A 13,596-nucleotide genomic window follows, 5' to 3' on the forward strand; every position below is an offset into this window, starting at 1 on the left:
TCTCTCTTCCCTTTCTCGGATGTCCTGATCAACCCCTCCTGATCTCCATCAGCACTCAGTAAGGACATTGCCCCAGTCTCCTGGCCTTAACACCAGTGCTGCTCCCCGGCTCTGGACCCTGTCTTTCTTAAAGAGTGACTTACTCTAGACTTTGAATTGCACTACTTCCTGATACTCTATAAACCTCCACACTGGCCCAGCCGGTCTCTGGGCTTACATCACCACTCAGGCCCACGCTGCCACCACTGCTGTTCGATTTACCCAGTCCAGCAGATGGCACTGGTACAATCTGATATTAAAAAATATGCACGTTTCAAACAAATATCCAGACTCTGTGGAGCATTGGTGGTAACTCTGGAGGTATCTACTGCATAAGCCTCCCACCACACAAACTACTTTGAAGGGGGCAATGCCCATTGGACGTGAATATATACACATCTGTTCACAAGGTTTGATGTTAATTAAAGCAGCAACAATGCTTTTTGTTCTTGTGGTAGCTGATGGTAACCAAAGTGCTTTCACTCACCCTATTTCTTCTTACCACAAACAAGATACACTTGGGATAGAGTCTGATAGGGGCTGCTGTTCTCATCTTACAGATGGGATGCTGGAGTTCACAGTCACTTGTCTAGCAGAGTTTTAAGGCACAGGATTTAAGGAAGCCCTCACTCCAAGGTCATGCGAGTGCAGGGACATAGTTCTGGTCTTCTTGGGTCCCCCTAATTTCATATATTGAACAGCTAATCCCCAAATTTATGTTAACAGGAGTTGGAGGTAGCACCTCTGCAAGGTGATTGGGTCACGTGGAACCTGCCCTCAGGAACAGATTTATCTTGGATTAATGAGTGTAGAGAGAGTGGCTTTGTTACAAAAGCAGACCCTCTATGGCTCGCTTGCCCCGCCTCACCACGTGATGCCTTCTGCCCTGTTATGGTTCAGCGAGAAGGCCTTTCACAGATGCCAGCACTATGCACTCAGACTTCCCAGCACCCAGAACTATAACCTAAGTAAACTTCTATTCTTTATAAATTATGTGGTCTTAGGAATTTTTTTTTTAAGAGCGGCAGAAAAGGGACTAAGAGAAATGGCACCTGGCAGTGTGTTGATTTTGCATCCTGGGTGCCTTCTTGAACCTGCACTAGGCCCTGGCCCGCTTCCATGCCACAGTCCTTCTGGGATAGTAAATGGAAACCCAGGGGCTGGTGCCAAGGTTTTTGTCACATCTGTTGATGCCTGGTCTACCTTCTGACTCTGTCTCCGTTCAGAGCTGCTGGTCTCAACCTTTAGGAACCACCCTTTAGAACTGAGCCTGCTCCAGGTGTGAACTGGATTGCTTGCCCAGGAACCTAGAATACAGCTACCTTGAAAGGATGGCTTGAAGGCTGATCTTTTTTGGTTTTTTGAGCTTCCAATTCACGTGGCTCCTTTCCCTTCATGTCTTTGTCCTCATATTCAGAGCTGAAATGCAAAGAGATACCAGGGGGGAAAAATGAAGCTTATTTATATGACAAGGCAATGCTCAATTCTAAATGCAATGAATGGAGAAAAGGAATTTACACAGATAATCAATCTTTTTTAAGATAAAGGGACTAGGATCAGATCAATCATACAGACAGCTTCCCCAAGGTTCTGCCTGCTCCAGCTGATTCCAGATGTTAATTCTTGCTTAAAATCTCTGAAGTCCCCATTGCCTGTTAGGATAAAATCTAAGTCTCTTGTGACCTGGCTGGATCAGAAGTGGGGCAGCCAGAATGGATGCCCGCCTCGCAGGAGACAGCTTTACCTGCTACGCCACAACACTAGTCCCCCCCCAAATTCTTTTGCACCAAAATAAACTTATCATTTAACTCCATCTTTTTTCTACAGATCTTTTGAAGTACCCTCATAGAACACCTTTCTCAATTTGTCTAAATCATCTTACCTGAGAATCAGGAAAGATTCTCACAAGCAGTCATTTCTTCTCTGGTCCCCTAACACTTTGTCCTTCTATGTTGTATTCTACTGTGTCTACATAGATCTGACTCTACTTCCTCCTCTGTCTTGTCAGCCACCTAAAAATCAAGTTATAAAGAGACAGAGCTATTTTGTTCACATGGGTACCACCAGCATTAATGCAGTGTAATCCATGGGTAGGACTAGTACATCACAGGATGGTACCCAGGGTTCCCTAATCAAAGGAATGACTGCACCAAGCAGTACAGAGATGACGGCTCCAGGGGAAGAGTATGTGAGAGAGTTAAGGTGCAGAGCAAAATGACGGAAGCATGGACCAAGAACGAAATGCTGGGGAACCCAGACATGCATGTGAGGATTTCTGTTTCTGCCATTATAATAAGCTTGATGGTCCTACAGTCTTTCAGCTACCACATTTATATGGAAGACTGAGAAAGAGGAGTCCTCCAAGGAAATCAGAAGAGGTGGTCATGAAGGAAGGGGGTGTCTCAGGGGGAGCGCTGTTCTGAAAGACAACCAGAAAGAGTTTTAAGAAGCTTGATTCATTCACTCATTTGTCCAAGTACTCTAGTCCATTGATAGAGCCATAAAGTAATTCTGTGATGAACAGGGGCTATGTAGTGAGTTCTGCATTCCCTTCCTCTTTTTTTTTTTTTTTTTGACAGGCAGAGTGGACAGTGAGAGAGAGAGAGAGAGAGAGAGAGAGAGAGAGAGAGAGAAAGGTCTTCTTTGCCGTTGGTTCACCCTCCAATGGCCGCCGTGGCCGGCGTGCTGTGGCCAGCGCACCGCGCTGATTCGAAAGCAGGAGCCAGGAGCTTCTCCTGGTCTCCCATGCAGGTGCAGGGCCCAAGCGCTTGGGCCATCCTCCACTGCACTCCCGGGCCATAGCAGAGAGCTGGCCTGGAAGAAGGGCAACTGGGACAGAATCTGGCACCCTGACCAGGACTAGAACCTGGTGTGCCGGCGCCGCAAAGCGGAGGATTAGCCTATTGAGCCGCGGCGCCGGCCCCCTTCCTCTTTCTAAAAGCCAAAGATTAGCCTTTATAAAAATTACCTTTCCTCATATGTACGTTACAATGCCTATCTCTATAGTGGCCATGAAAATGAGACATGACGTAAAGGTGGAACACCTAGCATTGTTCCCAGCCTGTCACAGGTCCACACTCCTTGTTGTCCTTTAAGCACCTGATAAACCAGAATTGTTCAGTTCTTACATTTCCATAATTATATTGCTCTTAGTTTTCTTCAGGCATCCATCTGCCCATATCAATGTATGTCCTTTGTAAATGCTTCTATCCTCTGCTTTCCAGTAGATTCTACACAGCAGTATCTAGATAAACAGCTGTAGGTTGAGTCTTCTTTACCCGAAATGCAGAGGATCACAGTGTTCCAGATTTGGGATTTTGAAATATTTGCATTTACATAATGAGATACCTTGTCAGAGACAGCAGAAGTCTAAACAAGACTCACTTAGGTTTAATATATACCTCCTCTAGTAAATTTGAAGAGTATTTTACATAATATTTTCAGTGTGCCTGACTTTGGACTGTGACTCATCACACAAGGTCATGGAATTTTCTCCTTGTGGTGTCATGTCTGGATTTGGGGATTTTTAAATATTGAATTAAGTTTAGTTTTCTGACTTGTAGGACAGTCAAGGTGGTGGGGGAGGGGTAAACTATCCAATTTTAAAGCTGTTTTGCATTCTCTCTGATCTATAGGGTACAGAAATTCATGCTAAGGCAGTGGCCACTGGCCATATGTAGCTACTGAACACTTGAAATGTGTCTGCTACCCATTGAGTTGGAAGTGTAAGATATACCAGGGTGCTGGATATCTGTTGGGGAAAAAGGATGTAAAATCTGTCATTTAGACTGATTACATGTAAAATGGTGACACTTTGGAGGTACAGTCAGCCCCCTGTGCTCTTTGGGCTTTGTATACATGGATTCAACCGATACAAATCCAAAACTATTTTTTAAAATGTCATCTATAGGGGTCAGCATTGTGGCATAACAGGTAGTCATTGCCTGTGATGCCAGCATCCCATATGGGTGCTGGTTTAAGTCCTGGCTACTCCATTTCCAAACCAGCTTCCTGTTAATGGCCTGGGAAAAGCAGGGGAAGATGGCCCAAGTGTTTTTGGCTCCTGCTACTCGTGTGAGAGATCTGAATGAAGCTCCTAGCTCCTGGCTTCTTCAACCTGACCTATCTCTGGCCATTGCAGCTACCTGGGAAGTGAATCAGCAGATAGAAGTCTCAATCTCCCTTTCTCTCTCTCTCTCACCCCTCTCTCTCTGGAACTCTGACTTTCAAAATAAATAAATAAATCTTAAAAAATACAATGTCATCTGTACAGATCATGTAGACTTTTCTTATGACTCTCCAGACAGTACAATGTAAGAATGTTTACATAGCATTTACATTGTATTAGGTAGTATAAGTAATCTACAAATGAGTTAAGTAAAAGCAAAGACATAGAAATTACAACACATATACTACACCATTTTACACAAGGGACTTGAATATCCTTGGATTTTGTTATCTCTGGGGGTCTTGGTATCCCTGAGGACACTGAGGGGTGACTATATTGATGTAAGCAAAATATATTATTAAAATTAATTTTACCTGTTTCTTTTAACTTTCTAAAGTACAACCATAAGAAATGTTTAAATCATAAATATGGTTTGCATTCTGTTTCTATTGGATAGAGCTGGTCTAAGTGATTAAGGAGCTCAGGCCCTTATGGATCCAGCTCTACACACATCCCTAGCTTGTTCCTGCTGCTACCACACTACATTTTAAGCTCAAGCAATATCCAACTGTGTGTTGATTCCTGGACTTTACTAGTTAACACCCTCTCTTTCTGCACATCCTTTTCCACATACCAGGAACATACATTCCACCATTCTCACCTGGCCCAACCCATGCTTCTTTGAAGATTTAGCTCAAGCATCACTCTTCAAGGAAGCACTCTGGGAGCCTGAGACTTGTTTTTGTGCCTCACCTCTGTGTTTGCACAATGTCCATAGCAGGGATTATATTACACTATCATTTCATATTTATTTGGCCATTTCCCCTGCAAGTCACCTTCCCTACTCCCAGCAACCAGCTTCCACTCCCACCTGCAGTGAACGGCAAGGTACTGCTCATTTTTGTGCCCCAGAATCTAGCAGTGTCTCAATAGAGTAAAAGCACAATGAATACTGAACTAAATAATTAATCTTTTCACAAGTCCCTAGCACTGTACCAGGCACTACAGAGCCAGTTACGAGGATCATGAATTTAGCATCAGGCAGGAACCCAAGGAGACAACAGTAATTCACCCAGCTGCAGCAGATTTCCCATGATTCAGAATTTCATGGTTTTTAACCTTGACCAGGAAATTCCAATACTTGCTTCTCCAGGGCTCACCAAACTTCTTTCTTCGGTTCTTTAAATATGACTCCAGGGCCAAGAGATAAAGCAGAATCCAAAGAGGCAAGCAGGAGCCTGCTGTGTTCCAGGGCCCTTCTCTGGACCCAGGAAGAACAAGAGCTACCTGGGACACCTAGAACAAAATGCTGGCCCTTCCCATAAGGGGCTCCAGGCAAGGGAGGTAGGAAAAGAACTGGCATGTTAGCAAACATGCTACATATTGTGACATTCGTGCACGTGTGTGTGTACCTTACTGTAAAACCACAGGCAAGGGACTGGTTACTTTTCTGGTGGGAGAGGAATCAAGGAAGGCTTTTTTTTTTTTTTTTTTTTTTTTTTTTTTTTACAGGTAGAGTGGATAGTGAGAGAGAGAGAGACAGAGAGAAAGGTCTTCCTTTTTGCCGTTGGTTCACCCTCCAATGGCCGCTGCGGCCAGTGCATCTCGCTGATCCGAAGCCAGGAGCCAGGTGCTTCTCCTGGTCTCCCATGCGGGTGCAGGGCCCAAGCACTTGGGCCATCCTTCACTGCCTTCCCGGGTCATAGCAGAGAGCTGGCCTGGAAGAGGGGCAACCGGGATAGAATCCGGCGCCCCAACCGGGACTAGAACCCGGTGTGCCGGCACCGCAAGGTGGAGGATTAGCCTGTTAAGCCACGGTGCCGGCCAAGGAAGGCTTCTTACAAGAGGGGGTGCTTGGTGGGTCAGCGCTTGCTAGATCCTTAAGTTGGGGAGAATTAATGATTTAAATGTGCAAAGACATTTGCAACAACATGGTGCATTTTAGAAATTATGAATTCTTTTGGATTCACATGATTATTGTTTGCCTGATTGGTCATATGACTCTCCCACCAATCCAGGGGCTCCTGGGGGCAATAGCTTGGTCCCCATCGCCACTGCAGCCCTAAAGGTGGACAGAAGCCTGGACATCAGAGGATGCCTAGAATGTGGTAGGTACATAGTGCTTCCTGAGTGCATGAAGTATGGACTGCAGTGAGGCCAGACAGAAAGACAGGGCAATGCCACCAAGCTCTTTCTCTGCACCAGGCACTCTGCAAGCTGCTGGGGAAACTGAACCAAGTCAGTCACTGGAAACTTAACTGCACATCGAGCAAAACCAGTTCAGCTGTCAGACGGTCAGTGGTTGAACTAACTGTTTTTCTTCTGAAGATGAAACTCACCTGTGTTCCTCATGGGGCACATTCTTCCAAGGCTGAAAGAAAAGAGAAATCATCATTTTCATAATCCTTAATCAGATTCTGTTGTTTGGTTACATATCATTAGATACTAGACTAAAAGTTGAGGGGGGCGGTATCTCAATATGGAACAAAGGCCGACACTGACAACCAGAAGTTCTATGAACTACAGCTCGTGAAGCTGATGGTCATTTCTGAAATGATGGTACATGTCTAAGGAAATGTTCCATGTGACTTAGCAAAACTAATCGTTCTCTACACACCCTCCAAGAAATGCATTTGTAGAATAAAGAACTTCCAAATCATATGAAGAAGTATGAATTGTGGCATGTGAGCAATGTTTCAGAGGGCCCAACAGCTGTGGGCAAGTGTGCAGGTAATGCTGGAAATTCTCCCTTGCCCACTGTTCGTGAATATACCCCCTGATCAAAACTCAGCTCTTCTATGACCTAGATTTGGCTTCCCTAAAATTATGTCTCAGTGATCATAACATACTCCTCTATTTATTTAGTCACCATCTACCTGAAACCATTAATTATTTGGAATCCACCCAAAGATGCTGAAGAAAACAAAGTAAGCATCGAAAATTCTGCCATAAACTACAGGTGTGATAGCTCATACACTCGTCCCTGTAGGCCTTCATTCAGGGACTATTGGTTCTGATTTCACATTTAAGTCCAGCAAACGAGATGCAGCATCAGTAGAATTACAAGTTATATGACCTCTCTGCGCCTTGATGTTGTCACCTGTAAAGTGGAAGCAGTGACAGCAGCTCACAAGTTACTCTGAGGAGCAAGAGCTACCACATCTTCAGAAGTACTGGCACACAGTAGGTTCTCGGTATGTGCTCGACTGCAAGAAAGATTCATTGCCAGGCACAAAGATGTTGAAAGTAGGAAGAAATAATAATTATCAGAAAAGAGAAACTGATGACAGAAAACAGATTTGTGTGGTTTGCTGTGAAGACAATGTGTCCTTTTCCAAGGGCCAAGTATATCTCAGAACAGGAACTATGTACACTTCTACCTTTATATTCAAGAATCTTCCCAAGTCATCAGGAAATGATAAGTCAGATGCCAATCATTTGGCTTAAAAATAGAGATGAGTACAAAACACATCTGATTAAAATATGTAAAATCAAAAATACTTTCACTTTTTTTTATTTGAATGGGATAAAATCCAGCCATTTATGTTCCCTTTTGTAGAACACTTTTTTTTAAAAGCAGGCAGAAATGAGTTTATTGCATTAGGAAAAACATCAAAGAAAACCACGCCAAGGACCTCAATAGACATTTTTCAAAAGAGGAAATCCAAATGGCCAGCAGGCACATGAAAAAATGTTCAAGATCAGTAGCAATCAGGGAAATGCAAATCAAAACCACAATGAGGTTTCACCTCACCCTAGTTAGAATGGCTCATATTCAAAAATCCACCAACAACAGATGCTGGCAAGGATGTGGGGGAAAACGGGACACTAACCCACTGTTGGTGGGAATGCAAACTGGTTAAGCCACTATGGAAGTCAGTCTGGAGATTCCTCAGAAACCTGAACATAACCCTACCATTCAACCCAGCCTTCCCACTCCTTGGAATTTACCCAAAGGAAATTAAATTGGCAAACAAAAAAAGCGGTCTGCACCTTAATGTTTATTGCTGCTCAATTCACAATAGCTAAGACCTGGAACCAACCCAAATGCCCGTCAACAGTAGACTGGATAAAGAAATTATGGGATATGTACTCTATAGAATACTATACAGCAGTCAAAAACAATGAAATCTGGTCATTTGCAACAAAATGGAGGAATCTGGAAAACATTATGCTGAGTGAAATAAGCCAGTCCCAAAGGGACAAATATCATATGTTCTCCCTGATCGGCGACAACTAACCGAGCACCAAAAAGGAAACCTGTTAAAGTGAAATGGACACTGTGAGAAATGGTGACTTGATCAGTCCTTGCCCTGTTGATGAACAACTTGATACGTTATCCCTCTTAGTATTTTTTTTTGTCTATTCTACTTAATACTATTGGTTTAATTCTCTAATTAATACACAATTATTCTTAGATGTTTAAATTTTAACTGAAAAGTGATCCCTGTTAAATATAAGAGTGGGAATAAGAGAGGGAGGAGATGTACAATTTGGGACATGCTCAAGCTGACTTGCCCCAAACGGTAGAGTTAGAAATATACCAAGGGATTCCAATACAATCCCATCAAGGTGGCATGTACCAATGCCATCTCACTAGTCCATTTCATCAATTTCTGTTCACAATTGATCATAATGATAGGACTAAGAATCAAACAGATCACATAAACAAGACTAGTGTCTGAAAATACTAACTGATAGAACAAAAAAGGGAGAGAATGATTCACCATGGGAAGCGGGATACACAGCAGACTCATAGAATGGCGGATGTCCTAAACAGCACTCTGGCCTCAGAATCAGCCCTTAAGGCATTCGGATCTGGCTGAAAAGCCCATGAGAGTATTGTAGGCATGGAAAGCCAAGACACCATGGAAAACAAAAAAAAGAAGACCTAAATGAAAGATCTCCACGAGTGAGATCCCAGTGGAAAGAACAGGTCATCAAAGAAGGAGGTACCTTTCTCTGAAGGGAGGAGAGAACTTCCACTTTGACTATGACCTTGTTTAAATATGATCAGAGTCGGTGAACTCAAAAGGCTTCCATAGCTTTGGCAACTCATGACAAGAGGCTAGGGTGATTACTGATGCCATAAATAATAGTGTCAGTTTGTTAAGTCAGCAACAGGAGTCACTGTGCACTTACTCCTCATGTAGGATCTCTGTCCTTAATGTGCTGTACATTGTGATTTAATGCTATAACTAGTACTCCATCAGTATTTTTCACTTTGTGTTGTTATGTGGGTGCAAACTGTTGAAATCTTTACTTAATATATACTAAACTGATCTTCTGAATATAAAGAGAATTGAAAACAAATCTTGATGTGAATGGAAGGGGAGAGGGAGTGGGAGAGGGGAGGGTTGTGGGTGGGAGGGAAGTTATGGGAGGGGGGAGAAAGCCATTGTAATCCATAAGCTGTACTTTTGAAATTTATATTCATTAAATAAAAGTTAAAAAAAAAAAAAGAAAAGAAAACCAGCTAACACCTCCATACTAGACACAGCTATTGGTCTGGCTGTGAGGTCAGAAACAAATGTCATATACAAGCTTTATTTCTGGGAGGGAGTGATGGTTTCATATCTCCTCTCTCTCTGCCCCTTTTAACCAGTGGACCTCTCTGGGAGTGTCCACTCTGTGACACAAGCACATGACTCTGTTTCCACTCCACTTGCCTGTACATGTCCATGGAGAGTTAGCTGATCACAATAAGCATGCTCCTGAGGTTCTGGGAGACACAGAGGAGGGGGAGGGTGGGGCTGGAGGCGGTCCTAGCCTGAGCCTGGGCCTCCACAGTCAGTGACAGGGAGGCCTGCCTGGGAGGGATGGGGAGGTGGTAGGGCTTGCCTTCCTGCAATTCTCTGGAAAGACTGCTCCCTGCTCCTTCCATCTCCCCCAAACACTAGGGCACAGGCATTGGCACGGCTGCTGCCGGCCATGAGCAGAGGCTGTTCAAGGAACTGAGTGACTGAAATTCTCTCAGGCGAGTCACACAGGCTAACTTTTCAGAATAGCACTGGGTCTGAGGGTGACTGCTGGGAAGAGCTCATTGGCTGGGCCTGAATATGGGACAGGAGAAAAAAACATACCCTCTGGGGACAGAGGGCTCTTGGTGGAGGGGTCTGGAGCAGGAGGCTGGGGGAGGCAGGGGCTGGGCAGGCAAGCTGGAAAAGGAAGAACCTGGTGGAAATCTGAGTGATGGCCTAGCCCACCTCCCTGCCCTCCCAGAAGTCCAGCCTCTGAAATTCACTCTCTGGGGACCCAGCCTGCGACAAGGACGAGCATTAGACCACACACGGTCCCGGCCAGTTTTCACTCTGATTTATCACCAACATGCACAGTGGGAATCAGTGCATCTTGAGAAAAATTAAAACCGCTCACATGTTTGGCCCCCGGGGCTTAGAGTTCTGAACTGTCACTTGATATCCCAGCTGGACATGCCCCCAGTCCGGTCCCAGGCAACACTAAGGCAGAAGGACATCCTTTCCTTTAGCTGAGCCTGTGATGAGGCCCTCTGATACAGCCAATGGCAAAGACACTGGGGATGGGGCCAGAGACGCACAGAGAAGTGGCAGGGAGCCATGGCAGGGGGCTGTGAGGATGCCAGGGCTGAGACTCCCGCGGCCTCAGTCCCCGCCCCACACTTGCACAAAGCCCAGCTTTGCAGAGGCTCCTGCAACAAAAGGCCATGTGGCAGCCTCTCACATGAGATACTTCCAGCTTGTTCCCTGGCTGGAAACGCCTAGCAGCAAGTCACAAGGAAAATGCCCAGTCATGCTTCCTTAAAGTCACCATGACGACAGCCACAACGTGTGTCTTTGGAACACATTTAGGCTAGGGTAGAAGTTTCCAGTGGAAACAACTCCAAATTTTCTTCCTTGATTCTGTATCGTTAACTCTTTCTATAATAGAGATAGTTTTCTGGAGCAGGGAACCATACCCTCTTGGTCCCTGGTTGAAGGCCGCATTTGGTCTGGGTGGGTGGTTATAGGGACTGTAGATAGCCTGCACCATAACTTGCAGGTACAAGGCCTGATCCCTGCCGCACAGCCCAGGCCTCAGTCTGCTGTGCCAAGTCAGCCACGCCAAGGGAGGGTGGCCTGAGGGCAGCCAGGCAGGTTTTCCAAAACTGATGGTGGAGGCCCGGCCATCCGTTGTAGAACACTTTATTATTAGCGGATGTTGGCAGTCAAGTGAAGCATCTTAATAGACTCTTTCTACTCCCATCATAGGAATAAGAAACATTGGTATATTTTTCTAGCTACAAAGTGTATCCACAAATGAATAACTCTTAGTAGCATGCATAAGAAAACCAAAGTGGAGAAGGGTAAAGATGCTAGACTAAATGTACCTGGGGATAAAGAGTAGACCCTTACCTGACCCTGTGAAAACATGGGATGCGTTTCTACAGTGTGCCAGGCACTCTAACTGGGTGCTTACAGACTCCGACATAGTTCTCCCAGCAATTCAGTCAGCATGACAAGAATCAGTCCTCTTACCGACTGAGCCTCTACTAGTGCATCTGCAGTAACCACAGGAAATGGGCTTCCTGTCCTCATGGAGAACACAGCATCTTGAGGATGACAGAGGAGAGGCTCAGAGTGGCAGGCTCCGTTCCAGGCCCTCCCTCACAAACTGTTCGAGTGGATTTACGTTCATTCTCAAAAGATGTGGGTGCTGTATAATCCCCATCGTCCAGGTGAGGAAATAGATTCTAGATCACACAGCCTGGGGCTGTGATTCAGGCCAGGAGCAATTCACTATGCCACAGGGTTGCATCTGGCTCTCCATCCAGCAGGAACCGGACAGCAGGCCTTGGAGGCTCTGGCCGTTTTCTTCAACAAACAAGCTGCACACATTTGGCTTGTGCCAGATACCTCTTTTCCTTGGAAGGGTCAGTTATTAAAGGCCAGAAGGCCCTGGCTACCCCTAGCAGGAGTTGGGAATAGATTAGGGCCATCTCCTCCCATTACATCTCAGGACTCACACTTCACTATCTTTGGAGCTGGAGTCTAGAAAAACCTCAGAAATAGGGGGAAAGCCCGGTGAGAATGGCTCACATTCAGAAATCTACCAACAATAGATGCTGGAGAGGATGTGGGGAAAAGGGACACTAACCCAACTGTTGGTGGGAATGCAAACTGGTTAAGCCACTATGGAAGTCAGTCTGGAGATTCCTCAGAAACCTGAACATAACCCTACCATTCAACCCAGCCATCCCACTCCTTGGAATTTACCCAAAGGAAATTAATTTGGCAAATAAAAAAGCCGTCTGCACATTAATGTTTATTGCAGCTCAATTCACAATAGCTAAGACCTGGAACCAACCCAAATGCCCATCAAAAGTAGACTGGATAAAGAAATTATGGGACATGTACTCCATAGAATACTATACAGCAGTAAGAAACAATGAAACCCAGTCATTTGCAACAAGATGGAGGAATCTGGAAAACATCATGCTGAGTGAATTAAGCCAGTCCCAAAGGGACAAATATCATTTGTTTCCCCTGATCGGTGACAACTGAGCACCAAAGGGGAAACCTGTTGAAGTGAAATGGACACTATAAGAAACAATGACCTGATCAGCTCTTGTCCTGACTCTTGATGTACAACGTAATACTTTATCCTTTTTAGTATTTTTTGTTGTTGTAGTTGTAGTTGTTGTTCTAGTACTAGTGGTTGAACTCTGTAATTAACACACAATTATTCTTAGGTGTTTAAATTTTAACTGAAAAGTGAGCCCTGTTAAATATAAGAGTGGGAAAAAGAGAGGGAGGAGATGTACAATTTGGGACATGCTCAATCGGACTTGCCCCAAATGGTGGAGTTAGAAATGTGCCAGGGGATTCCAATACAATCCCATCAAGGTTGCATGTACCAATGCCATCTCACTAGTCCAAGTGATCGATTTCAGTTCACAATTGATGGCTCTGATAGGTCTAAGAGTCAAAGGGATCACACAAACAAGACAAGTGTCTGCTAATACTAACTGATAGAATCAAAAAGGGAGAGAAGGATCCAACATGGGAAGCGGGATACACAACAGACTCATAGAATGGCAGATGTCCTAAACAACACTCTGGCCTCAGAATCAGCCCTTAGGGCATTCGGATCTGGCTGAAGGGCCCATGAGAGTATTGTAGGCATGGAAAGCCAAGACACCATGGAAAAGAAAAAAAGAAGAAGACCTAAATGAAAGATCTCTGTGAGTGAGATCCCAGTGGAAAGAACAGGGCCATCAAAGATGGAGGTACCTTTCTCTGAAGGGAGGAGAGAACTTCCACTTTGACTATGACCCTGTCAGAATAAGATCAAAGTCGGCAAACTCTAAAGGCTTCCATAGCCTTGGCAACTCATGACAAGAGCCTAGGGAGATTACTGACACCATAAACAAG

At 44.7% G+C, this 13,596-nt stretch overlaps 1 protein-coding gene across 1 annotated transcript in view; it reads right to left on the minus strand.

The window, feature by feature from the left end:
• The window catches only part of FYB2 (FYN binding protein 2), a 114,488-nt gene that overhangs the window by 58,996 nt on the left and 41,896 nt on the right, over positions 1-13,596 (minus strand). The window contains 2 exon segments of the mRNA XM_062190088.1: positions 1,362-1,458; positions 6,547-6,578. Coding sequence (XP_062046072.1) covers positions 1,362-1,458; positions 6,547-6,578 — 129 coding nt within the window.

Source organism: Lepus europaeus, chromosome 5 (genome assembly GCF_033115175.1).
Source record: "Lepus europaeus isolate LE1 chromosome 5, mLepTim1.pri, whole genome shotgun sequence".
NCBI lineage: Eukaryota > Metazoa > Chordata > Mammalia > Lagomorpha > Leporidae > Lepus > Lepus europaeus.